Genomic DNA, 27,429 nt, shown 5'->3' with positions numbered 1-27,429 from the left:
CCGACGACGCCTGAAATGGCAGAAACTGGTCCCCGGAAGCTTGTTTCCTTCCCAGTATAAGAATTGGCTTGGTAGTTTGGTTTGCCCTGTTCCCATCATGCACTGGGACAGGAACAGACTAATTTGCATATAGCCAAGTTCTGAGCTGGGATGGTGCAGTGAGGTAAAAAACGGTGATGGATCAAGCCCTGATCTTTGGACTGGGTAAGAGTGGTCTGCTTAATTCATGCACTCTGTTCATCACCACCCCCTTTTCTGAATCATGGTCCCTGAATTGGCAACAAACCCTGTTTGGTTCATCGGTATCCGATTGTGATCCTTTGCCCATTGCCTCAGGTCCTCCAAGAGGAGCCCTGCGTAATGTTTAGCCTCGATATCCAAAAGGGCGATAAGTCTGTAGTTGTTGGGGGCAGCACGTGATCCTGATTTGTAAATTGGGTGAATTATTGCACCCCGCCATGAGTCTGGGATTGTTGCAGTTCTCAGTGCATAGTTAAAGAGATTTGTTAACATTCCTGACCAGAAAGCTATGTCCGATTTGAACAGGCTCTGTGGGAGGCCATTAGGGCCAGGTGCTCTGTCTGGTCTTGCTTTTGTCACTGCTGTAATGACCCTGTCTTGGGGCACCTGATGAACCTCATTGATAGTGTGACAACTCTGTGGGTGTGCTCCGTTTAATACAGGGGCCGATCTCCGTCTCCCTTGGCGATCCACATCCTGTTGGTCCTGGGTGTTCTTGTGACCTGAAGTGGTCAGTGAGGTATGTTGCCCATTCTGCTTCTTGGATATTTGCTGATCCGAAGCTTGAAGAACTCGTGTTCGAGTGATTGATAAGGGCCCAGAATTTCCTTGAGTTTTTACTCTTACTCTCCCACACCAATTTTCACCAAAATTGGTTTTCATGTATCTGTTTATCTTTGATGATCGCCAGCCTGAATAACTTTTGGGCTGCTTGGTAAGTATTTAGGTGTTCGCTATTCCCCGGAAATTTTGAGAGTAACCGCAATGCGTTGTTTCTAGCTTTCTTGAGTGATTTTGTTTGTAGAGAGACTGCGAACTTGCGAGTCTGAGTTAGACTTTGGGCCTGCCTTTTTGCTGGAAAACAACTGATCAAGTGGGAACAGAGCGTCGTCCATGTCGCAATCGGGGAGGCATCTTGGTTGGTTCTGCCTTTTATAAAGTCCATGCATACATGTAGAATGTTCGGGCTGATGTCATCGCTCCACTTGAGACGCTTTAGATTTTCCGTGTATGTTCCCTGACAGGTTAGGGGTGCTGGTTTGTGAGTCCCTGGCTTTGTGTTAAAGGATATAACCTGGGGCCTATGGTCGCTTTTGGTTCGTGGGTGGATACAGAAGCTGGCCAGATAGTGTAGTAGGTCTGAGTTACAGATGGTGTAATCCAGGTAGAAGTGTTTGCTACCATTTGTCCAAGACCAGTTTGGCGGGGTGTCACCTGCAGACCTACCATTCATTACCAGGTAGCCTGCGCTGTAGAATCTCATCACGCAGAGCTCACCCAATTGGCTATAAGCTTGGTTGGGCGGTTTGGTTTGTGTCACGGCCTCGGTGATGTTAAACAAGAAGGGCCCTTCAGTGTCTGCTGTTTTTCCCTGGAATAGGTTGGTGTTAAAAACCCCCGTGACGATACAATCTGAATTAGGGTGCTCTGCGGCTATGTCGCTCATAATTTCTGTTGGACGGGCCAGATGGACTTTTTTAGTACGTGAGCTGGGGTTAATGTATGCGTTTAAGAGGAAAAGTGAGCGCTGTTCCGCCACGGGTTGATTTTGACCCCAAGTAGCCAGTCTTTTTCGATAAGTAGTCGTTTAATTGAACCTTTTAAGTTGTTAGATATATATATTGACAGGCCACCTTTAGAATGACCGAAGCGGCTATCCCTGAGCGCTGGTTTCCAGAATTCAATGTACCCTATGATGGGGCATCCTTCTGTGGCCCAGGTTTCCTGCAGAGCTATTACTGCATGCTCACATAAGAAAGAGAAAGTGTCATGATTCGCGGTTTTTTGGTGAAGGCCGCTGATGTTCCAGGAGCACATTAAGAAGGTGGGATGTCCTTGTTGATTAGCTGCAGCTATGTGTGAGGCTGCTAGTGGGATTGACTTTCCCAGGGGTTTGTGATTAGAGTCCGAGAGCTCTGCCTCGAGAGGCCATTCTAAGCTTTTGGTTGACAAGATCGCTGGGAGCCACCCCCAGCCTTGACTTGAGTCAGCGTTGAAGACCTCTATTGGGGCAAGGTGGCCTTATGATCCAAAAAAGCTCCTGCCCAGCTGGCCGACTTGAATGACACCAGGGTTACCTCCGACGGTTGCTTGCCTCTGGGAGGGAGGAACTCAATAGATTCAATGTCGTCCGAAGCCAACCCTGCAAGCCCCGGGATGCCATCCACTAGTTTTATTATGTTCGATCTGTTGAGGATGTCTTGCCGACCCTTTGATTTGTATACAGGTGCCAGTAAGATATGATAATGTGGCGAGTCGTTTTTGTTCTCATGATCGGGTAAACTAGGGGTCGGCTTATTAATTTTGTTGGGTAACGGGCCTGCATCAGATTCCTGCTTCTGTTGCGTCGGGCAATAGAGAGCCTTCAGCGTCGGTTGACTATGATAGACAGAGTTGCTTGTTTGTTGTAAATTGTTTTTGTGAGGTTCGTTCTTGATGTTACGTTGTCCACTCGGGGCGAGGTTGGGGCCAGCACTGGGCTGGATTTTCCTAGTGTCATCTTAGACCCAGTTAGGCTTGCCTCATTAGTTTTCGTCCTTAGGTTTTCTGTGGCTGTGCTGGGCTCATCTGTTGCTGTTCCCGCAGTTATCACGCTAGAATCCAGGGCGCTCATCAAGGATGGTTGGGTGGCGGTTACAGGCGATTCGTCATTGAGGTTTGCTAAGGGTGATGGTACGCCTGTCTCACTTAAGGATTTTTTGTTAGCTGCCTTCATAAAAAGAGGGAAGAATTCCGGGTGAACAGCATTTACATTCGCCCTTATTTTATTTCTATTTTTGCGCTGGCGTTTGCGCTCTCTCTTGCTGCAGGGTGGAGGGAGGGCTGGCAGCCCTTCCAATTTTGGGGGTGCCAAAGGCACTAAGCTAGCCATTGGCCCTATCGCTGGGTGATCCGTGCTAATTGTGCGCCCACTTAGAGTCCTGGCGTTTTCAGTCATCGCTTTGGTCGAAACAGAGCCTGTCAGCGTTGTTTGAGGTTGGCCAAAGTTCGACTGCCCGTTTGGCTGGGTTGGGCAGGGAGCTGTTCTTCCGCTTGACTTGGTCCCTTACGGGCTTGTGTACATTTCTGGACAGTTTAACCAAGGTCTTGAAAGTGATGTTGAAATTCTAGTTATGTGCATGAACAGTGCATACGCTCACCGACATTAGACCCTGGCAGATACAGCAAAATATGTATTTCACAAGTGTTGGAAATGCTGCCAGACTCGCCGTCCCTCATGGATTGGAAATTCAGCCCGGGCCTCTCAATGCTGACCACTATAAAGGAAGGGGATTTGGGGTGTAAGAAATTATTCAAATGCCCTCTTATATTGCAATATTTGGGGGCAATTAGCAGCATTTTCGCTTTAAGGTGGGAAGCCAGCACTGGTGTAAGTAAGGTTCTGTCTTATTTGCTGGGGACGATGATACCTCCATCTAGGCCCAGGACAATCAATCAATCAATCATGCCATTTGTATAGCGCACTACTCACCCGGGAGGGTCTCAAGGCACTTGGGGGGAGGGGTATGCTACTGCTCGAACAGCCAGGTCTTGAGTTGTTTCCTGAAGGCGAGATGGTCCTGGGTCAGCCGAAGGTGGATGGGGAGGGAGTTCCAAGTCTTGGCAGCCAGGTAAGCGAAGGATCTTCCTCCAGCGGTGGCTCTTCGGATGCGTGGTACGGCTGCGAGGGCGAGGCTGGTGGACCGTAGCTGGCGGGACAGATTCTTTGTGGCCAAGGACAACAAGTTTTCATGACTATTTTGCTCACTGTACAAGTAGGCTGAACCCATTGCAGTACAAACCAGTACGGATTTCCTAAAGGGGATTTGTTCAGTTAGACGCGATTCAATAATGCAAAACGCTTTAATACTAGGGCGTGCGTTTTAAGTTAATTCAGTGAGTTGTGAACCCACTTAACTGAGAGTGGTTCCAGTATAAAACCATGTACACATGTTCGCTAAGGTTAACTATTTGAGGCTACCTATTATGCTTCCAAATTGCACTGTGATTATATGCATGTAATTGCGGAAGAATGAAACTAAGTTGGTGATTACGTTCAAAGTAACATCTTCACAAAAAACGTGTAAATTGGAAACAAATATGTGCTAAGCTATTGTCCGACTTTAAATACCATTTCAGCATTTAGTAAAAGGTGTTTTGATGCATGCCACAATTAAAAAAAACATTCGTAATTAAGAATCTTTGTAAAACCATTATGGGCAATCTAATATTATGTTAGGTCTCCAGTTCTTTAAAATAAAAGTGCACCTGCATGTATATGTCTTTGCATAAGTGCAGATTTATGACTTTCTAATGCATACGTTTAATCGTTTATTTCACTGCTTTAAATACTCTCCTGGTATCAGACTGGTTCTGGAAATTTTTCTTAGCAGTGCTCCTGCGCATCGTTGAATGGCACTGTGCTGCTCCACATTGGCTCCATACCGCCCTGGAAGTGACAGAATAGAGCCACTTATAAGTGCCATCTCTGTGCACTGGCGTCAGTTCCGTTCTTTCCGCACCTTCAAATCCCAATTTTGTCAGCCTTGCATAGACATCTAAAAAACAAATTCCAGTGTGCTAGGGAATGATGTCCCCTTCCAAATGTTAAGTGGTCAATGTTGTGCACGAAGTCCTTGAGTATCAAAAGAGAAGGCGAGAGGGTGTCATGATGTGAGTCGTTCACCTTTAAGGTATTTGGTCGTGGAGCAGATTCCCCAAGCGATTCTGGTGTGTCTTGAGTTTTCTCAATAATTGGGGATGTTATAGCAGATTGAAACCTTGCTGTAGCCCCCGTGAAAAGTACAGATCCTGGGTGCGAGCCCACATGCGCCTCTCAGTGGGCGCCTACCTTCATGACAAATCAAATATGACCTAATCGTGGCATCTCCATTGGCGGGGAAATACATGCTTGATTGGACTCCTTGTTGCGCGGAGGGGATACATATCTTGTTGCACTTTCTCTGTCAGGGTGAACTCGAGTCCTTTGCAGCGATGCGGTAAAAATGCAGCCTGCCACATACCAAGCACTGGTGCTATATACAGTTGCTCCACTGTCTACAAAGCTGACGAGGCTCGTCAACTTGGTCTGTCACCGCATTCCCCCCCCACCTTCCCCAGTGCATGATGTTGGGCTGTATAACCTTCTGATCTGCCATCTATACTCCCAGCTGCAAGTGGAGAGACTCAGAGAGGTCTGTCAGACCCTTCTTCAGGTGGATTACGAGGATGAGGACTGGGTGGAGATACTGGAGTCCCTTGGAGGTTGGATTCGAGAGGCCTGGATTGGAAGCAGCACAGCTTTGTGCTGTGTGCATGCTGCCTCATTCGTCCTGTTGGAGGTGGAATCATGCATCCTGTGACATGCTTCTCTTCCTCGCGGAATGCCCCATGGTCTGCCCTTTCTACAGTAGGGTCTACGCTAGGGGAGACCCTGGCTATACCGGCTTCACTATCTAGTCGGCAGCTCCTCCTGCATGACCTGGCTGACCTCCCTCAGCTAACACTCCATGCTTGCTGCCTCCTCACTCCCGCTCTCACGACAGCTCACATTGGTACTCTCCTCAGGTCCCAATTTTATCAAATTCTATTAAAGACTTCTAACTCTTTTCAATCTGATGTTCCCCATCTCTACTTTCTGATTTTAATAAATAGTCTAAAATAACAGATTAACCCCTACAAACAGATTCTGAAAAGTAAAAGAAAGAGAAAGCGCCAAGGAAATTTTAAAAAGCATGAAAAAAGAAAAAGCAAAATAACAAAGAATTCCTAAAAAAAAAATCTAGAAATGAAATTTCTTTTTAAGCTAGTGTCCGAGACCACTAATAATGGAAATAATGAGGACTCTGGTGAATCTCCTGAGCGAACTCTGTCTAAGGCTATATTAACTACTCAAGCATTAGAACAGAATATTTAGACTACTCGTATTTCAGAACAGAGGCTCAATCCATTGGCAGCTATATTTCATCATAATTGTTCAGCCATTAAAGTAAAAAGGAATACATTGGTACAAGTAGGAAATGATTATGCAAACACCAACTCAAGTACTATTTGTACCTGTTAAAACCATCAACCCTGATTCCCCATGTCCCTTTGATTATCAAGTTCATAAATCTTTTCCTTCTGACAACAGTCCATTAAATAGACTAAGAATAATACTCAATCTTCTATGTGCTCAACCACAGTTACAAATTTTGACTTCTGCAGAAATCAAATTGGTTACTTGATAAATATGACCTGTCTAAAGCAAGAGGAGAATTCTGGTCAACCGTAGTTCCATCAATAACTCAGAGTAATTGCGATATTTTTCAATTTGATCTTCTAAGATTCATTTATGCAGAGAATCCATTTTCCTCACAATTGGTTTCCCAGCCTGAATCACTTTTTCCTTTCTTTTTAAATTTGCAACTGTTACTGATTCAGTGCCCTTCCGCTTGCATGCTCTGTGATTTTGAGTCTAAAAAGATTTTACTACAAGTGTTGTGAATTTGTCCTTCAAGATTGAAGCAATTCAAAATGGACAGTAATATTATGGTTAAGACAACCAAAGTAAGGTCAGAATTAAGTATTGTTTTTTTCTTGAAGTTTTAGAATAGAGTCTAAGATTCTTTGCGGTAATTGCAAGACCTCTGATAACTGAACACAGTTTCCTAGAAAATGAGAGGAGCCATTCATTGGAAAGCCTAGTATATTTGACAATTCATCTACATGGAGGAAACCGTCACTTGGAATACTGTTAAAAAGGCCTAATGTGTCTTTTATTTCTTTATAAAGAGTTGCAGACACTTGATATTCTATCAATATCAAGCAAAGTAAATGCTTTAAGAATCATACACTGATTAATTTTACAGGATTTATTGGTATGAATGTGGAAGCTGCTTGCTGTTGTAGGGGTGCTCATTAGTGGTACCAACGGTGTGTAGCTTCATATTAAAGCACTTTAAATCTTCTTGTATGATTATTCTTTTTTCACACAATTTATCAAACTTTATAGGGGGTGTACTCCTCGTTACTTCATTTAACTTAGTAAAGAAAGTGGGATTGGGGGCAGGCCCACTACTGAGCCTAAATGCAGGAATTTTTGTTCAGCCCCTCATCTTTTTATACAGTAGTCCTGATCCACAGTTTTTTAATCGTCATAATGATAAGACTTAAAAATAGTGCCTTTATACGAGTGTGACAGCCTTGAAAACAATCTGTTCTCTGTGCAAATCCTCTTCGTAGAAGAAAAAGCTAACTTCCTATCTGGTAGGCAAGTTTCTAACCAATCAGTTTTTCAGAGTACTAAAAAGACAAATAAAGTTATGTGGTAACGTCAGAAATGATAGATTACCTCCTTTCTGGACCTTTCTGAAATTGATAGCTTATTTCCTTTCTGGGTTGTCCTCCGCTTACCTCACAGCATCATACGGTCAATGGGACCTATCCTTTTTTCATAATTTCTTCTTTGTTCATAACTGGCTACTCTGAACTGAGCCTCAGGAAAAAGAATTCTACCCAGCATCCCCCTTCTAACCCCGGAGTCCTGCCACATGCCTACCCACGCTGATTCGTCAGCATTGGTCAGCACAGTAGCGTCGAGGTCCTTTGGGGCGCAGTGCATGTAAGATATATAGGTAAACAACCAGTGTGGAAAAATACAACTGGGGGGCACTACCAACCAGAATATAAGATCCTTAAGTATTTGCCCGGCGGTGTCGCCTCTTGAGCCCACAAAGAAGTTAAACTATTGAAGAGGCAGGCGCTGGAGACTGGAAGGCAGGAAACGAGGTTTTTATTTTCTCCGGAGGAGAACACAACGAAACGGACAGAAGGTATCGTTCTGAGGTGCTCTAACTGCATCCCTGAGGCCTGGCCTCTTATACACACGTTTATCTGTTTATTGCATGTAACACATTCTCGTCGATACTTTGATGTACGGAAAGACATCCTCAGAATCCCCCCTTTCCCAGCCCGTTCCCACGCAAGGTTACAGTGGAAGTCCCCGCCCCGTTCACAACAGGTGGTGATCATCGCGCAGCTGGATATTCCGCTGATTCACGGAGTGTGTGGGGTTCGATCGGATCTCGTGGGATGGGGGGGGGGGCTTTGATCATCTCAGGGGGTCCTTTGAGGAGGGAAGCTTTCTATTGTACGGGGAGGGGCAAGGGATTGGTATCGGCAGAGCTGGGTGTCGGCCTGGGAACGGGGAAGACAAACGGGCACACGGGGAAAAGGGGTTTGCATCAAAGGTCCGGAGATCATGAGAGGGGAGCAGGGAGGTGTCGCGCTGGGAACAGGATGAGGGCCCGGGGCAGAGCAGTGCCGAAGAGGGGTTTATGACTCAAGGCAGGTGCAAGCAGGGGGTTGCCAGCGAAGCTAGGAGGGAGAGAGAGGCGCGCTGGCTCTCGGCGGGAGCAGGGAAGCCATGGTGCCCAAAATGGCGGCTTGTTTTACGCGCACAAAAGGTTTAAGGAGAGCAAGAGGGCGCCGATAATGTTGACGGTTTCAGCCCAACTTTCAACAGTCCTCCCTTTTCAACATATCTAGCCACCTTGCTTTACTCAATGTCAATTTTCATCAAATTCCTAACTTCGGTATCATACAATGCTCTCATATGTTCGCTTCCAATGTCCACAGTTTTGGGAAAAATACAACTCGCACATAAAGAACACATAGGTGGCAAACATTGAATTCCTAAGCATAGGCCACATATTACAACTACGGGAATCAGGATAATGGTGAGCAGTCTCCAGCCCCAGCTTTTGACGGTGTCCCATAACCAACCACCAAGCGACCATTCTTCTTGCTCTTGGTGAACTTCCGAAGAGAGTCTGTGAAGATGTTCGATGGCTTTGTACACTGAGGGTGAGTTGTCCGGTATGTATGTACAACAGCTGGCCCCAATAATGCGGCATGCTCCTCCACGGTCCGCCAGAACCACATCTAGAACGAGGCGGTTCTGAAGAGCCACCAAACGGACCGCTTGGAGCTCGGCAGTGTTGTTGGCAAAGATGCCCGCTGTGATGTTCATGGTTGTCTCGACTGCCTGAGTCAAATGTCGGATGGCACGGCTGTTTGCCATCGGGCCCCAGAGGGGGACGAGTCCTTTCATAGCATCGAGGAACTGTGCCCCTGTTGAGTCGGCTTGCTCAACGTCTTTGGCTCGTTTTTGTCTGTGGTGATTCGCTGGGGCCACATAAGTTGGAGGAAGGACGAAGGAGATGTAGCAAGTGCCCCCCCAGCCTTTGGGGAGCCAGGTGTAGGCCTTCGTGCCGCAGATGAAATACATGTTTGGAGATGACACAAAGGAAGGTGGATCCGGGGAATCCAGAGTGCTGGTAAAGCGGCAAGCGCTGCGACCCACCAGCTGAGTCCCAAGTCCTTCTACACACATGTGGCCTGTGACGTTGATGACCGTCAGGGCCACAGTCAGAGTGGCAGCCGTTCGTTTCCGCAGATAGGAGAAGGTGGGTCTGGTTGGATTGTTGAACACCTGCATTTCGATTCGTTCTTTGGCCGGGATGTCCATTTGGATCGAGTCGCTGGGGGTCAGCGGGCAGAAGTGTGTCTTTGTCTTGTTTCGCCCGGCCCCGTGAGAAGAATGTGCTGCAGTTCTGCTGGAGGTGGCATTGCCCGTATAGCTCTCTTGCAGGAGGATCAGCCAGGCAAGGCAGGAGCCGTGGACAGAGAAGGGTGAAGGGATGAATGGTATTGAATGTCCAGTGGCATGGGGTAGCAACCCACAGATCCAGCAGTTGGTGGCGTTGGTGGCAAGATTGTGCTGGTGAAGTAGCTGCACGAAAGAGTTGTTCCAAAACTCCTTTCGCCTCTCTCTTAGTTGAGGAGAGAGCGAAATTAGATGATGTTCCTTCATGGTGGTAGGCTGAGCAGTGGTTAGGAATGTTTCGTGAGCAGGTGCGTGTTCTTCCATAATCCAGAGCGTAGTCATGAGGAGAAAACAGAGGAGGATTACGATGAAGAGTGCAATTGTCTTTGAGCTATGGAGTCTGTCTATTCTCGGATTTCTGTAGTGGGTATTTCCTGCTGTCTCCGTCGGCTTCTTATTTGGCGCTTCCATCATCTTCTTATCTGGCGCTTCCATCATCTTCGTCTTCAAGGTGCTCGGTAGTGGGCAGGACCACAGACTTAGTTTTAGCTTCTCTCCAGGTAACCCTTGGTAGCTTTGGGTCACCGTTCTGAGATCCTTTAACCTAGTCCGTGGCCTACTTAGCCGAAGCTCCCTCCTTTCGACGCAGGAAATACCCTTCTCGAGATGGCACAGTGGGGTCAGGATGTTTTGAAAGTTCAAGTGTCTCTGTGTCAGGATAGCAGTTCAACGATGGTCGGTCCTGGTTCAGGAGCTCTTCTTGGGTGTTGACGGTGTCTGTCGTGGCCAGGGCTGGAGAGACCTTTTTGCAGTGATGAGCGTGCAGCCAGTGTTTCTTCCCCTCCACTCGAAGTGCGGTCCGAGTGGTGATCAGCACTTGCCAGGGGCCCGTCCACCGGGGTTCCAAACTCTTTGATCGCTGAAAATTTCGGATCAGCACGAAGTCCCCCGGCTGGATGGCGTGACCCGGACCCCTGGAAGCATCGGGGATGGCCTGCTGCACCTGCTGATGAAGGACAGACAAAGTTTCAGTCAGTTTGTACAGATAATCAGACATTAGGACATCCGGAACGTCATGAATGGAAGTTGGTTTCGGGGCAGACCAGACGCTCATGGGTCGACCGAAGACAACTTCATAAGGGGTTAGGTGATGTCGGGTGGGGGTAGAGCGCATCGATAGCAATGCCAATGGGAGGGCATCTGGCCATTTCAGGCCCGTCGTAGCCACTATTTTGGCCAGTTTAAGCTTTAGCGTGGCATTGTGTCGTTCGACAAGCCCAGCAGATTGAGGGTGGAAGACTGCGTGGAATTTCTGTTTAATACCCAGCCCATTTAGGATGAGCTGGATAACTTGGGCTACAAAGTGGGGGCCATTATCACTCCATAAAACACGACAGAGGCCATAACGGGGGAAAAATTCCTTTAACAGAACCTTTGCAGTGGCCATAGCGGTGTTGTCACGGGTTGGATATGCTTCCACCCACTTGCTAAATGCGCACACCACGACGAGTACATATTTCAGGCCCTGGCATCTGTCTAGCTGGATGTAGTCCATCTGCAGGACTTCAAATGGGTGGTTTGGGACCCCAAATCCCCCCCGGGGTACTACAGTTCCTTTCCCGGGGTTGTGTTGCAGGCATATTAAGCATTGTTGGACCAGGCGTTTGGCGGAATCTGGGATCTTGTCATTGTGCCAAACCCTGGAGACAAGTTCGATCATGGGGGCTGATCCTATGTGGGCAGGGGAGTGTGCCATGGTTAATATGGGAATCAAGTACGAATCAGGTAGCAACCATCTGTTCGTGTCTTTTGTCCGCCAGCAGCCTTCATCGTCTTTCAATCCCACCCGTGTCCATTCGGTCAATTCGTGTTGTGTGCTAGTCGTTTGTATGTCTCTAATTGTGTCCTTGGCGTCAGTCCAGTTTTCTGCTTGTGACCTGGTTACGTACATATGTGTTGTCGTTCTGTTTTCAGCTGTCGTTCGGGCGGTGATGTCGGCTAGTGCATTTCCCTGTCCGATAATGTCTGTCACTTTCTTGTGTGCCTGGCATTTGATAACGGCAAGTTTGTTGGGGAGGAGGACAGCTTCGATTAAGGCGGAGACTAGATCTCCGTGCAAAATGGGTGTGCCGTGTGAGGTCAAGTATCCTCTCTCCCTCCAGAGAAGCCCAAAATGGTGAACCACCCCGAAGGCATACTGGCTGTCGGTGTAAATGTTCGCTGTGGTTCCCGTTGCCAGGATGCAGGCTCGCGTCAAAGCAATCAGTTCCGCTGCCTGGGCAGATCGCTGGGTGATGCGGGCTGTTTCTATTACAGTTCGAGCCGTGGTGACTGCATAGGCAGCGGAAGTGGTACCATCGGGGAGTTTGATGCAAGAACCGTCCACCCACAACTCCCCGTCGGGGTCAGGGAAAGCTGTGTCTCTGAGATCGACCCTACTCCTGGTCTGTTCGTCCGTAAGAGTCACGCAGTCATGTATGGGGTGCACATTGGGATCGTTCTCTGGCAAGGGTAACAGAGTTGCTGGGTTCAGTGTGGTGCATCTTTTCAGGGTGATATGGGGGGCAAGCAAGGTCAGTTCGTATCCTGACAGTCGTGCACTCGTCAGATGTTGCGTCTTGGTTTGGTTCAGGAGGGTGTCGACTGCATGGGGTACCAGTACCGTGAGGGAATTCGAGAGTACAATCCCCTCACTCTGTCGGATAGAGACTGCAGCAGCAGCTACAGCTCGAAGGCAGGCAGGCAAGGCTCTGGCGACAGGGTCAAGAGTGGCAGAGAAGTAAGCGCACGGTCGTTGCTTAGGGCCGATGGCCTGGGTCAGGACAGATAAAGCGCACCCCTCCCTTTCGTGAGTGTAAAGGGAGAAGGGCTTTCTGTAATCAGGGGTACCCAGGACAGGGGCTGAGCAAAGGGCATCTCGTAGTTCTGTGAAGGAAGTTTGACACTCAGGAGTCCAAGGGAGTGGGAAAGGGACGTCTTTGTTTAGCAGAGAAAGCAGTGGTTTTACAACGAGGCTGAAGTTTGGCAACCATTGTCGGCAGAAGGAGGTGAGGCCTAATAGGGAGCGAACCTGCTTCTGGGTTTTAGGGACAGGGGTATCTAGAATGGTTTGGATTCGATCAGGGGTGAGTTTTCTTCCATCTTTGGACAGAAGGTGGCCCAGGTAAGTGACCTGGGGTAGGCAGAATTGCAACTTCTTCTTGGAGACCTTGTGGCCATTTTCCGCAAGGAAGTGCAAGAGTTGAATGGTGGCGGTAACCGCTAGAGGGGTGGTGTCGGCTGCCAAAAGGATGTCATCGACATATTGTACCAACACCACCCCGTCGGGTAACTGGACTTGGTCTAGTTGTCTTTTGAGGGCCTGGCTGTAGATGCTAGGGCTTTCCGTGTAGCCTTGAGGCGCTCGGCAAAACCTATATGAGCGGGCTTTTAGGGTAAAGCCGAAGAGATATCGGCTGTCTGGGTGGATGGGGATGGAGAAGAATGCGTTCTTGAGGTCGATGACGGAAAAGGTGGTGGCAGTGGATGGAATCAAGGTCAGGATGGTGGTGATGTCTGAGACCACGGGGTACTGGGGTACCACCACTTTGTTGATCTCTCGGAGGTCGATGATGAAACGGTATGCTTTCTCATCTCCCTCTCCCTGCTTCTTGATAATGGGCAAGATAGGGCTGTTGCAAACGTTGCTAACCACTTCCTCTACCACTCCTGCGTCTATCAGTGACTGGATAATCATTACCAATGCCTTCTCGCCCTCTGGCGATATCCGATATTGTGGGAGTTTTGGGAGTGTTGCGTCTGGTCGGACAGTAATGTGCACTGGGTCAATTAACATACGCCCTACGTCCGAATCCGCTTTGGCCCACAGATACGGAGGTAGAGTGTCAAGCAGGGACGCGTCAACGTCGGTGATGGAAAACATGTGTCGGGGGGAACAATGTCTAAGCAGAACGGGGTTGTCGTAAAGAAACACTCGAACTCCATCTTGAGAACACCTAATCGTCGCTCGGAAGTGTTTCAGTAAGTCAAGTCCCATAATGGCGTCAGGGCTATTGGAGGAAAGCAAGAACGTGGTGTCGGTGGTGTTGTTCTCTACGTCAAAGAGAATCGGGGCAGACAAAGGGTTGGTGGAGGGCGTTCCATCGAAACCTGTCGATGTTATGAGTGAGCCAGACAAGGGTGCCCTTGGAATCAGTCGTTTAGATAACGCACTACGTGTTGCGCCAGTGTCTACCAGAAATGGAGACTTGGTACCCAGGACCTTAGCAGTGACATAAGGGCCCTGCTGGTCAACATAGAGCTCGACTGGATCCCTCCCTCGCCCTTGGCTGTCCTATGCGAAGGTGTGAGTGTCGTCATAGTCAGATTGTTGATATTGGTTCTGCCTGGGTCGATCGAACGTATTTGGTCTGCTTGATCTGTCATTAGTCGCGTCATTTGGGGGCCCTCGTTGTGGTCCCTTAGGTCTCGGTCCGTTTGCTACATCCCTGGGGTCTCTGTCTCTGATCATTTCCAGAAGAACTGGGCACTGGGATTTCCAATGGCCAGTCCCTTTGCAGAAGGCGCACTGGTCTTCTCTAAGGTCTGTGCGTCCACTGTAGGAAGTCAGAGTGCGGTCCTTCCTGGGGAAATGTAGTCTTAGGGACGTTTGTCTGGTAGTTTCCCTGGTATTGGTCTCGTCCTATAGTCACCCCTTGCAGTTTGGCAATCATCACCCTCTCTTTTAAGTCCTTCTTCTTTTTCTCTGTCGCCCTATCGGTTTCATTTTTCTGATGCTCATAATATTGGGCCATTTGGAGAATCGCTGTAGGTTTGGAGGCTGCCCAACTACTCTCGCTGGCCTGTAGTTTCTGGGAGATTTCCGATGATAGGCCCTTAACATAATTCTGGACAAACAGATGGTGTCCGGTTGCAGTGGTCATGTCCTGGCCGCTGTAATCGGAGAACACCGTTTCAAACCGGGAGAAGTATTCCGATACATCCTCCTGGGGTTTTTGGCGACAGGCTGTTACTATCGACCAGTCCACTTTCTTTTCTGGGATTAGGGTTTTTAATTTCTCTACGATTTTATCTGGGAGGTCTAGAATGGATTTCAACGGCTTTTGTCCTGGTCCCCGTTGTTTGTCCAGGTCATCGAGTTGTGACCAGGTATGTCCAAACAGCTCAAGGTGGTCGACTTTCCGGATTTGCTTCCACACATCAGCTGGTAGACATAACCCGAAGAACAAGTCGATGTCAGCCAGGGTCATGATCGTTGAACCCAGGGCTGTACCCAATTCAGTATAGAAGGCAGTGGGGTTTTTACGTAGGTCGGGTAGAGATTTCCGGAATGTCAGTATCTCTTGCCGGTCCCATGGCTGGTAGACCCAGTTGTACACTACCCTTCCCTTCGCATCTTGGTTGTTTGCATCATCGTGAGTCCCTGTACCCCGAGGAGGAACCCAGTAAGGGGCAGCCTCACGTATCGGCATCATGGGGTTAGATTGCTCGGTTGGTGGTTCGGTCACTACGGGGGCTGCGGATTTAGCTCCCGGCTTTCGTTCAGTGAGGTGGCGGAAAACCTCAAGCGTACGCGTAAGGAGGTCCGACACATCACACTCGCCCTCATCCCCGATATCGACCTTCCGGTACAGAGTCCTTAGGCTCTCGGGACCTTTGTCTCGATATCGGTCCTCGTATGCATTCAAGACATGATAACACAGTCGTACGGTAAAATGTCGTCTGTGACTCCCTGTATACGAGCTGAACATATCTGTGATGTACTCTTCATCATCCTTCCTTTCTACCAGTGTCCTTGCTACTTTGTCGATCCCCGCTCGCTCATCTTTGTCTAGTCTGTTTGTTCTTGCAGGACCAGCCCCTCGAGTCTCATGGTCGTCTATCGTTGTTGTGGATGCGGGTTTTAATACAAGGGGTTCGGCTGGCACAGAGGCCATTGGGGCCGACGCTGTGGCGGTACCTTCGTTTGTACCTGGGGGTGGCGCGTGCTGCGCCAAGGGTTGAGAAGGGGCATATGGAGGGGGCATGTAGATGATAGGAGGACCTAACAGCAGGTCCTCATTGGCTTGTCGTTTCGAGGGTAAATCAGGGTAGAGCATGGAGGGGGTTCTAACCGGACACTGGCTTGGCGTTTCCATTTCTAGTTTCTGTTTAGCTTTCTCTCTTTCCTTTATCTCTTTTTTTAGTCTCTGAGCAGCTAGGTGGGCTGCTTTTTGCAGCTCTTTTTCCAACCTACTCTCAGTTTTCTTTTTACGTTGTTCAGTTTCTTTTCGCCACATGCCGAAGCTGTCAAGCATAGTTGGTGTTGTCTTGTTTTTACCCAGGGCAGTTTCTAGCGTTTTTATTTTATCATCATCGAAGGATCCTATCAGGGGCCATTGACTTTCTTGACCCCTCTTTGTATATTTATGCCATAGTTTACTATAGGCTATAGCGGTCAATCCATGCTTCATGAACATGTCCTTATTAGGGGTGCCTTCCAGTGGGGCTGGATGGTCCATCTCTAATAGGCGGTCCGGGCTAAACAGGCTACTAATCAGTGGGGAGAAGACAGACATGACGGCTCGTAACGAGGGACTAAAAAGTCAGCACTGCCTATCTTATCACTAGGTGCAAAGACTGGACAGAATATTTCTATTCTACGTTGTTTGCAGGCAGTGAATACCTCATGGATCAAGATAACAAAAGACCAATAAATAACAATGGGGAGAATGAGTAGGTCCGCAAAGATCTGCGTTACCTACCTTTTTCACTATCTGCAAAAAGGGTGGTCTCTTCCCTGTTTGCAGACAGGGAATCTCCAGGAAACAATAGTTTTGCGAACAACAGTTCAGTTTCAAGTGATTATTGGGTGGGGGAGAAAAATAAGCACGGCCGCTGCCCTACCTATCCTCCACTGCTTGCAAAGAGAGAGACCGTTGTTTCTCAGTTTGCAGACAGTGAATCCCTCATAGATCAAAATAACAAAAAGACCAATAAATAACAATGGGGAGAATGAGTAGGTCCGCAAAGATCTGCGTTACCTACCTTTTTCACTATCTGCAAAAAGGGTGGTCTCTTCCCTGTTTGCAGACAGGGAATCTCCAGGAAACAATAGTTTGGGAACAACAGTTCAGTTTCAAGTGATTATTGAGTGGGGGAGAAAAATAAGCACGGCTGCTGCCCTACCTATCCTCCACTGCTTGCAAAGAGAGAGCCCGTTGTTTCTCCGTTTGCAGACAGTGAATCTCCAAATAAATAAAAAGAGCAATACTAGTATTTTTAAACAAACAAGCAATCAAGCAAATATTTCGCGACTTGTCGTGGTTACACGACCTTACCCGGACCGCATGGACAGTTTCCTGTCTTCCGAATCCAGCGCCCGATCGTCCTCTCTTCTTCGTTATCCTCGCGGCACTCCTGATGGTTCCCAGTCAGGACCGTAGATCACTCGAGAGAGGTCTGTTCGGAACCAGTGAAGTTCGGATGATCGGCTGTCAGACGAGGGTCTATCGGACAGACGCGTTCCCGATCGTTGCAGTCGTTCACTTTGTCGTCAGGACCTCTCCCACTGGATCCATGGGTCGCTGATGGGCCCCACGCTTGGGACGCCAATTGTGGAAAAATACAACTGGGGGGCACTACCAACCAGAATATAAGATCCTTAAGTATTTGCCCGGCGGTGTCGCCTCTTGAACCCACAAAGAAGTTAAACTATTGAAGAGGCAGGCGCTGGAGACTGGAAGGCAGGAAACGAGGTTTTTATTTTCTCCGGAGGAGAACACAACGAAACGGACAGAAGGTATCGTTCTGAGGTGCTCTAACTGCATCCCTGAGGCCTGGCCTCTTATACACACGTTTATCTGTTTATTGCATGTAACACATTCTCGTCGATACTTTGATGTACGGAAAGACATCCTCAGAATCCCCCCTTTCCCAGCCCGTTCCCACGCAAGGTTACAGTGGAAGTCCCCGCCCCGTTCACAACAGGTGGTGATCATCGCGCAGCTGGATATTCCGCTGATTCACGGAGTGTGTGGGGTTCGATCGGATCTCGTGGGATGGGGGGGGGGCTTTGATCATCTCAGGGGGTCCTTTGAGGAGGGAAGCTTTCTATTGTACGGGGAGGGGCAAGGGATTGGTATCGGCAGAGCTGGGTGTCGGCCTGGGAACGGGGAAGACAAACGGGCACACGGGGAAAAGGGGTTTGCATCAAAGGTCCGGAGATCATGAGAGGGGAGCAGGGAGGTGTCGCGCTGGGAACAGGATGAGGGCCCGGGGCAGAGCAGCGCCGAAGAGGGGTTTATGACTCAAGGCAGGTGCAAGCAGGGGGTTGCCAGCGAAGCTAGGAGGGAGAGAGAGGCGCGCTGGCTCTCGGCGGGAGCAGGGAAGCCATGGTGCCCAAAATGGCGGCTTGTTTTACGCGCACAAAAGGTTTAAGGAGAGCAAGAGGGCGCCGATAATGTTGACGGTTTCAGCCCAACTTTCAACACCAGGGGGCATCCAAATACCCAGGCTCATCATAGAAAAGATAACAAAGCTTCAGTGTGCAGCTGACGCACACACAGCCAAACATGACCACTTAGAGTCCAAGCCCCAGCAGTATAAACAATCAAGCTCCCGATTACCAGTTCCAACAAATTTGCTTTTTTCGGCATTAAAGTGGAATGGAAGATGTTGTAAATAAGTCCAGACTCCACAAATGGTTCAGGTTCCTTAGTTAAACTCTTTATTGGAAGTGTCAGAGATACGTTGGTGTTCCCACTGCAGCTAGCAAGCAACCGGCAGTGGATGGACACAGCTCTGTCATGGAACCTAGCAACAATGGAACTATATGTTTAAAGCACCAGTACATTATATTTAACATATTGTACAACATTAAGAATACAACACATCCTCTTCCCTGTATTTCTTTTAACTAATCATACATAACACATAAACATAAGCAACACATTACAATAACTGAACTGAAACATTATGATAATAAGATAAGATTCTCATATGTGTACTTCCTGTAAAAGAAAAGGTTATTCACCCATCTCCATGTACGTAGTCTTGTAAATATCTTGGGGGACACCTATGTCTCTGAGGCAAAACACTATTATCAGTGTTATCACCACCACACATTGGTACAACAGTGGATGATCTTCTACTCCCTTCATCGATACCAGATGATCTCTTACTAATCTCATATTCACTTAAGAGAAAATAAGGATTAGTAGTTTCATTTGTAGTATCCATCTCATGTCCTTTGCCCTTTCTGTACAAAGCCACTCTTCTCAAATTCCAATTCTCCCCATTGTACAAAGTTACATGGTTATCATGAACTGTTTTAACTTTGTACGGGCCGCAACATTTGCTAAACCCTGCAGTAATACGGCCAGGCTTAACTTTGACAAAGTCATTATGTTTTATATTCCTACCATGAATTGAAACTCCATTGTTCCTCACATTATCACACTTAAGATTTGCCAACCCAATACAATCTTTCATCCATGCAGGAATGAGTTTCGTGCTTTTAGGGTGTCCTCTCATGACAACAAAACGAACTTCCCCAGAAACTGTATTCTCAGTTGTGCGATAAGCCCATACTAAATCATTAACCATACCTTTGACATCACCTCTGCTTGCAACAGCCATTTGAATTGCTCCCTTTATCATGTGGTTAGCCCTTTCCACAACATCATTTCCCTGTGGATTATATAAAGATGTTCTTGTATGTATAATCCCACATGATTTAAAAAATGCTGTAATTTCAGTAGAAATTAACTAAATACCATTGTCGGTAATTAACTTAACTGGAAAACCCTCTTCCCTGAAATCCACCATTACCATTCCAAATCTCAGATCCATGCCAAGACCAGTAAATGAACCAATAAAGTCAAAACACACTGTGTGCCAAGGTAAACCTAAATTCACAATTTTTCCTAACTCCATTTGGTTGCCCACCTTCAATCTCTTTTCACTCTCTGTACACACCTTTCCACCCAATCCAAAATATGTTGATCCATTGCAGGCCACCAAAAGTGTTCTCTTAATCTCTTTTACGTAAGGGATTGGCCCAAATGACCTTCATGTGCCAGTTTGTACAGCACTAATCTTAAATCTTGTGGTGGGACAAATTTAACTTCCTTCATTATAACATTGCCATCCTTATCAAATATAGACAAACCTTCTAAAACCTTTAAAAAGGGCCTTACAGCAATGGGAAGGGTACTTTCAAGTCTATCACCTTTAATGATTAGATCCTTAACCAAGTGTAAAGTTTCATCCTTAGACATAATTTCATTCCACATATTTTTGTCAATAGCTCCATAACACATTTCTACCACATCATCAACTGCAGCTACTGCACCTTCATACTGGAACGACTCAACCTTTGACTTATCCACCTCAAACCAAGGTAAAGGTAGTCTAGACAATCCATCTGCTTGACAATTTTTCCATCCTGCAATATACTCCATTTTGTATAAAAATTCCTGCAAATGGGCAGCTAGTCTGGCCAATCTTGCTGACCCTTTACGTGCACCACCTGGTGATAAGATCTTGATAAGAGGCTTATGATCTGTTTGTAGTGTAAATTGGAAACCCCATAAGTACATTTGAAAATACTCAGTGCTCCATGCTGCTGCTAGGGCCTCCCTCTCTATTACAGAATAATTTCTCTCACAGTTTGTGAGTGACCTTGAAGCAAAAGCAACAGTCTTTACTCCAGAAGTATGCATTTGTGCCAGAATAGATCCTATCCCCACCACACTAGCATTGACTGTCAGGATGGACCTTAATTTGGTATCAAATGGAGTCAAAATCTTTGCCTCTCAAATTTCACTTTTGATTTTATCGAAAGCATTCTGTTGCTCGTTAGACCATACAAATTTGTACCCTTTCCTGAGTAGAATTTTTATTTTTTCTGTTTTCTCTGCAAAATTGTGTACACATTTTACAATATACTCTGAGACCTAAAAATGACCTGAGTTGGTCTTTATCTAATGGTGCAGGGGCTTTCCTTGTTGCTTCTAAAAGATCACGTTTTTGGTTTAATCCCACCAGCGAGCAGGGTATACCCTGAATATTCTACCTCTTCAACAGCAAATTTGCATTTTTCTTTTTTTAGGGTTAACCCATCGTTATCCAATTTGCTTAATACCTCTTTTAAAACAATATTGTTGTGTTCCTTAGTGTCACCAAATAACAATACATCATCTTGAAAATTAACTACATTCTCTGTCCCCTTTAAAACCGAACCCATCATTCGTTGAAATACCCCAGCAGCAGACGCCAGACTAAATGGCATCCTGGTAAATTGGAATATCCCTTCAGTTCTGATAAATGCCTTCAATGGTTTGGTTTCATCATGCAATTTAATTTGATGATATGCACTGCGCAAGTCCAATTTCGAAAAAAATGCCCCTCCTTTCAAAGACAGAATTAATTAATTTATGTTCGGTAAAGTGAAATTATCTACTACAATATTTTGGTTCAGAGTGTGCAAGTCTACACAGAACCTGTAACTTCCATCCGGTTTACCCTTGATAACCACTGGTGAAATCCAATTGGAAGTTTCTATCTGTTCAATAATGCCCTGTTCAACCATCTCACTCAACATGCATTTTACCTCTTGCCTAGCAATAATAGAACCTTACGAACTTTATGTTGCATAGGAACAGCATCTGCTTTTAGCATTATCTTGTGTACATACCCTTTTGGTTCGCCAATTTCTCCTGAAAATAGACCACTCATTCCTTCTACAATTGTTTCTGTTGTAACTTCATCAACAACCATTACTTGGTGGGTTGCCCTAGGATTTATTATTATGTGCAAATCATATTGGTGTGCCCATCCTAGTATTGATTGTCCACTACAAGCTACATACACTTTTCCTTGTACCCTTCTATCATGAAAAACAATATCCGTTAACATGTAACCAATAATATAAATTTTCTCCCCCTGATATCCACCTGGATTGATATCTTTGGGTAGCAAATTTACATTAGGCCAGTTTTGTTTAAACAATCTTTGGGGAATGATTGTCCAAAATTAACCTGAATCCACCATTAATTCAGTTTCCTTCCCTTGTATCAACAACATAGCTTTGGATCTCATTCTTCTTCCTGGTGCAACGGTTCTATCATCTTCTTCTGCACGTAAAATCTTGTTTGCACCTTCTACATCACATATTGATGTGACACTTCCTATGTCACTTTGCACTACAGCTACCTTAGATCTATTATGTGTTTTGCACATCTTGTAGAAATGTCCTATACGTCCACATTTCTTACAGTCCTTATCTATAGCAAAACATTTCTTATATTCAGCAGTGTGGTATGTGCTGCCACATCTGGTGCATATTTTCTCATGTGTCTTGTTCTGTTCTGAGTTTGACCCAGGATTATGATACTTCTAAGTATATATATATCCTTTTTTCCCACTTGTCTCACCACTCTTATTTGAATTTACAGCAGCAACCTCATCTTGAGCTTGAGCTACACATGTTACACCATCCTTCTTTTCCATTTCTTTCATGCACGCATCTGATTCTTCAAATACCCCAGCTATATCAATTGCACTTTGTAACATAGGGATTTTCGCAGCCCACAATCTTTCCTGCATTTTCTTATTACGACATTGTACAATGAGTTGATCTCTGATTCCACCAAATTGACATTTAAGTGATAATTCTCGTAATCTGGTAACAAACTGGTCTATAGTTTCATCGCTTCTCTGTGGTTGGTTATAAAATGTATGCCTACACATAACTATATTTACTTCTTTAGCATGTTGTCTTCTCAACCTGGCCTTTGCCTCAACGTAAACGTTAGAAATACCTCTACCTTCCGCATCTGTTCCAGCAGGTAAAAATGTAAATGCATGTTGTCCTTCTTTTACCAGAGTGTTCAATAATAGAGCCTATCATACATAACACATAAACATAAGCAACACATTACAATAACTGAACTGAAACAATATGATAATAAGATAAGATTCTCATATCCTCGCCATCTGTTGTAAATAAGTCCAGACTCCACCAATGGTTCAGGTTCCTTAGTTAAACTCTTTATTGGAGGCGTCAGAGATACGTTGGTGTTCCCACTGCAGCTAGCAAGCAACTGGCAGAGGATGGACACAGCTCTGTCATGGAACCTAGCAATAATGGAACTATATGTTTAAAGCACCAGTACATTATATTTAACATATTGTACAACATTAAGAATACAACAGAAGACTGTTCTTGTGGCGTTCCAGTAGTTGAATGATGTCATGACAATAGGCTTTGCACTGCCAGCTGACTAGGTGCAGTATGTGGGCTGACAGTCTCACAAACTGCAGACAGAGAAGCTGACATAGAACATAGATTGACGTTGTGAGGGCACGAGCATGGAGGGCAGTAGGAGGATTTGTTACTACTGCTCCTTTTTAGCAGCTTTACACTTGTAGTAGTATCTTAGCCTTGGCTCCATCCTCTGTTTGATGGGATGGAGACGTGCAAGTCTACACTTTTGCATAACTTTGTACTCCTAAATGGTAAATAGCCTAACAAAGTAAAGGTACTCAGAAGTGTAAGTGTATTCTAACACATGTAGATTTACTCACATGCAAGTTTGCCTTTGTGAATAGGCCCCTGGGTGCACAATGGACCCTTCACTATGTTTATAATTTAACCCTTGCTTATGCTTTGCACAAGATGGGTAAAATCAGCTATTAATAAGGCATGTGGTCCCCTGTTCATTTGTTGGCAGCCTGCTTTTCTTTTGTTTTCTTTTGTAAGAGTCATGATTTTTTTATCCTTTTTTTGTGAACTTTAATTTTGTGAATTTCAGATTGAGATAATACTTTTATGTGAAGATGATCTAGTCTAATCAAACTCTTGTAGATGACATTAACTTCCACTTGTGCCATTTTACCTCTAAGCAGTCACATGCAAGCAGAAGTTGTCACTCTTTCCCCTTTCACAGCTACTCATTGCTGTCTGTACATAAGTAAGATTATAAAACTCTCTTTTCTTCCTGTTTCAGGCTCTATCTTAAAACAACAGGAAGATACCTTTGCTGCGGAGTTGCACAGACTAAAACAGCAGCCATATTTCAGCTTGGTGGACTTTGAATCTGTTATAGATCGAATCCGGAGTACTGTTGCAGAGGTAAATACTATTCATTTCCGCTCCCTCCTGCAGGTCTCATTAATAACCTGCTGCGCTTTCTGCACTTCCCCATCGTACCACCTCCCCGTGCCACCCATGGAGTGTTGGAGGTTGAACTGACTTCCACAGCATTGTGGTAGTACGGTTGGCCATGAGTAGGTCTAGGTCTGTGAAGTGGAGTGGCACTTTCTGCGCCTTGGATCCCTGGGTTAGTCCTAGTAGGCAGTTACCTGCCGTGTGCAGCACAGGAATCCCAGCCGCTGAAGCGATCATTGTAGTCACCTCGGACCAGTAATTGGCTAACACTGGGCAAAGCCATAGCACGTGAAGCAAGTCTGCCTCCTCTAGTTTGCACCTGGGACAGCGGTGTTGCGTGGTTGGGAACTTGCGCTGTAGTCGGAGTGGGGTGAGATATGCCCTATGTAGTATCATGTAATGGATTAACTTAAATTGTGCGTTCCAAGGGATTTTTTGGGGGCACTCTCAGACCAGGCAAGAAGTCTCTGCTTCTTGAGTAGGCTAGTTGGTGTAGGGATGCCCAGGAGCGGCGTATTCTCAATACTATGTGAAGTTCCCCTCGGTCAATTGCAGATGTTGTGTAATCTATTTTGTGCAGATTACACCCTGCCAGCCAGTATGACAGCCATTACAGTTGGCCTGCATAGCAGTGGGCGCGAAAATCTGGTGCACTCAGGCCACCCTTGTCTGTATCTAATTGTACCTTAGCTAGCCCCACCCTGCGGTGGCCCTTGCCTCATATCAAGTCAGACAATGTTGTGTCCAGCGATTCGAGTGTGGGAGTCGGGATCACCACTGGCAAGTTGGTAAAGTAGTATAGCAGGCATGGTAGGACCACCATTTTTGAGATCGCTACCCTGCCCATCACAGAGAGCGGTAGTGAAGCCCAGAATGTTACCTGTGACCGGAATGCCCGGATAGCCTTATTGAGATTACCTTCTACAATATACGAAGCGGTTCTGTAAATTTGTATGCCCAAATATTTAAACGTGTGAGTGGCGACTGTTAGGGAGTGTCGCGCAAATTGGATCGCTTCTGGACGTATCCTGTGGTGGAAGAAAAAGGTGTTAGATTTATTCTCATTTATTGCGAGTCCTGAGAGTTGTGCAAAGTCAGTAAAGATGTCCGGCATCGGTGTTAGTTCTTTGGTCAGGTCATTGGCGTGCAGTATGATGTCATCTCCATAGACGGAGTGGCTTTTACCAGTTTTATACCCTTTTGCACTGCCAGCAGCCTTACTTTAAGAGCCAACAGCAATAGGGCCAGCACAAATAGTAAGGGGGACAACGGACAGCCCTGGCGGGTGCCCCTGCCAATCGGATATTCCGTCGAGATGTGTATCCCGGTGCGAGCCCTCGCAGTGGGGAAGGAGTACAATATCTTAATCCATTTCAAATAATCTGGGGGTACCCCACATTTTTCAAGTACTTGAATCCCACCTAAGGGTGTCGAAAGGCTGTTTCAAGTCAAGTGTTATGCATCCTGCGGTGTGATTGTCCGTTGGAGTTGATGTTATGACATAATATAGTCTCCGGATATTAAGAGAGGTGCTTTGCGCTGGTACAAAACCGCATTGGTCAGGGTGGATTAACCTATGCAGGTAAGGAAGTAACCGGCACGAGAGTACTTTGCTCAATATTTTATATTCTGTTGTGAGTAGGGACAGGGGTCTGTTTCCCGAGATACGTGTTGCAGTATGGCCTGGTTTGGCGAGGTACACCACCAACTATAGTACCTAAAGTTAATGTTCGGTTAGTACTCAAACAGTATAAACCGAGGTGCTAACAGAAAATTCTCAGGCTAATCATTTATCTTTGCCAAGTCATTCGAAAGGTGTTTTTATCAAAGTTTGGAAGGTAACGCAGGCACCTTAGACTTTCCGGCTTAGAGAGTGGACCAGTGACTCACTTGCCTGAGAACAGAATTCATTAATTGCATCGTCATCCAAGTCGGGTCTCTAAACACCCCAAGAGTGGAAAATGGTGGGTGTCTTCTGTGTAGGGTAACTAGGGCAGCCTTCTACTGTATAGTATCTGCACTATTTATATTCTTATGTTATTGTCTATCTCTGAAGCTCTCTATCTTCTGCTACTCTCTTAGCTCCACCGTTTTCATGTTTTGCTCCTCAGCTGTCTACTTATTATGTTTGTTCTTGTTTCTTGATATTTCAACTTTCTCTTCTTCCATCCTCCAGGAATCTTCTTCATTTTTCGGCTTGTTCACCTTGTCTTTTATCTCACCTGCCGCCAGCCTCTCTTTTTGTAATGTTCTCAGCATTCTGTGTCACATCCTACTCCGTGTTTCTGTCTCTTTCTTTTTTGTAAGCGATTTCCCTCTATCTTGCTGCGACTCTTCCCTCAGATTTTGTTCTTTCTTCTTAGAAAGATCAGTTTGGCATGTAGAACCCTGTCGCTCGAAGAATTGCAAATAGCTGTTTGTCAAGTATTTATCTGGGCATCCAGTGAAGAGGAAGACGGTGTAAAGGTGCATTGCAGTTTATCAAGGAAATGTGTGTGAAGCTTAGCTGAATATGACAAACCAAGGCAGTCAGTAGTTGTCATCCAAAGTTTTGAACTTGTTTACTAAAAAGAGAAACATTTGATTTTTTAATAATCATATTATCCACTTTAAGAAAAACGGTTGTAACGAAATAAAAAAATAGCATTTGAAAAGTAACCACTTTCACCTGTGACAGAAGCTAGGGTTTGGGGTACGATGCATGTGTGTGTTGAAAAGGTGTCAAAGATGGTATGTAATTAACTTACACTTTTCCAGATAAGCCATCTTCCATCCTGACTATCTTCATGGAATTTGAATCGGTTAAAGAATGACATTTAGGAATATATTTCGTAACTCATCTGTGGTGTGACAAGGATGCTGTAGGCCTCAATGCAGGAAATCGAAAAGCCCCCATTGTCATGGTATGGTAGCAAAAAAATGGCATTAACTGGTGTGCATTAGACACCTGAGCCCTGGCGCCACTGCACATACGCCACAATTGATAGCTATCCCGTAGCTCATTTAGTGCATTAAGTAGGAAAGTATTTAAACTAGATTTCATTTTGTTAATGGTATTTTGAGTCAACAGTCAGTCCTGGAGTTTGACATGGTGTTCTATGCATTCCTGTAATACAGCCTTTTGTTTGAATTCTTCTCTATAGCATCTTTGGAAGCTTATGGTGGAAGAATCGGACTTGCTGGGGCAATTAAAGGTTAGTATGGAAGTTTTTCAAATTTGAAATGATTTAAATTGTTGTACTGTCTGTTGTTTGTCCTACTGTATTACTAGGTGCTTCCTTCTCCTAAATCTTGGAGGATAGCTTACTGTTTGTTGCTGCCTCCTTGACAAGCTGCACAACCGGTCACACTGTGTTCACTGTTTGACCTCCTGTTGTAGTAAAAGCAAGGTCTACATTACACATATAAATGTAACATGTAAATCTTCAGAAGGCAAACTGCTGTCAGGCAAAAATGACTACTTAAAAAA

At 45.9% G+C, this 27,429-nt stretch overlaps 1 protein-coding gene across 1 annotated transcript in view; it reads left to right on the top strand.

Moving 5' to 3' along the window:
* TUBGCP4 (tubulin gamma complex component 4) overlaps positions 1–27,429 on the top strand; it is a 380,747-nt gene that overhangs the window by 142,872 nt on the left and 210,446 nt on the right. Inside the window, exons 9-10 of the mRNA XM_078683319.1 lie at positions 23,800–23,924; positions 27,104–27,154. Coding sequence (XP_078539445.1) covers positions 23,800–23,924; positions 27,104–27,154 — 176 coding nt within the window. The remainder of the gene's footprint in view (positions 1–23,799; positions 23,925–27,103; positions 27,155–27,429) is intronic.

This window comes from Lissotriton helveticus, chromosome 3_1 (genome assembly GCF_964261635.1).
Source record: "Lissotriton helveticus chromosome 3_1, aLisHel1.1, whole genome shotgun sequence".
In the NCBI taxonomy this organism is placed as follows: Eukaryota; Metazoa; Chordata; class Amphibia; order Caudata; family Salamandridae; genus Lissotriton; species Lissotriton helveticus.
This window is presented reverse-complemented; position numbering and strand designations above follow the sequence as displayed.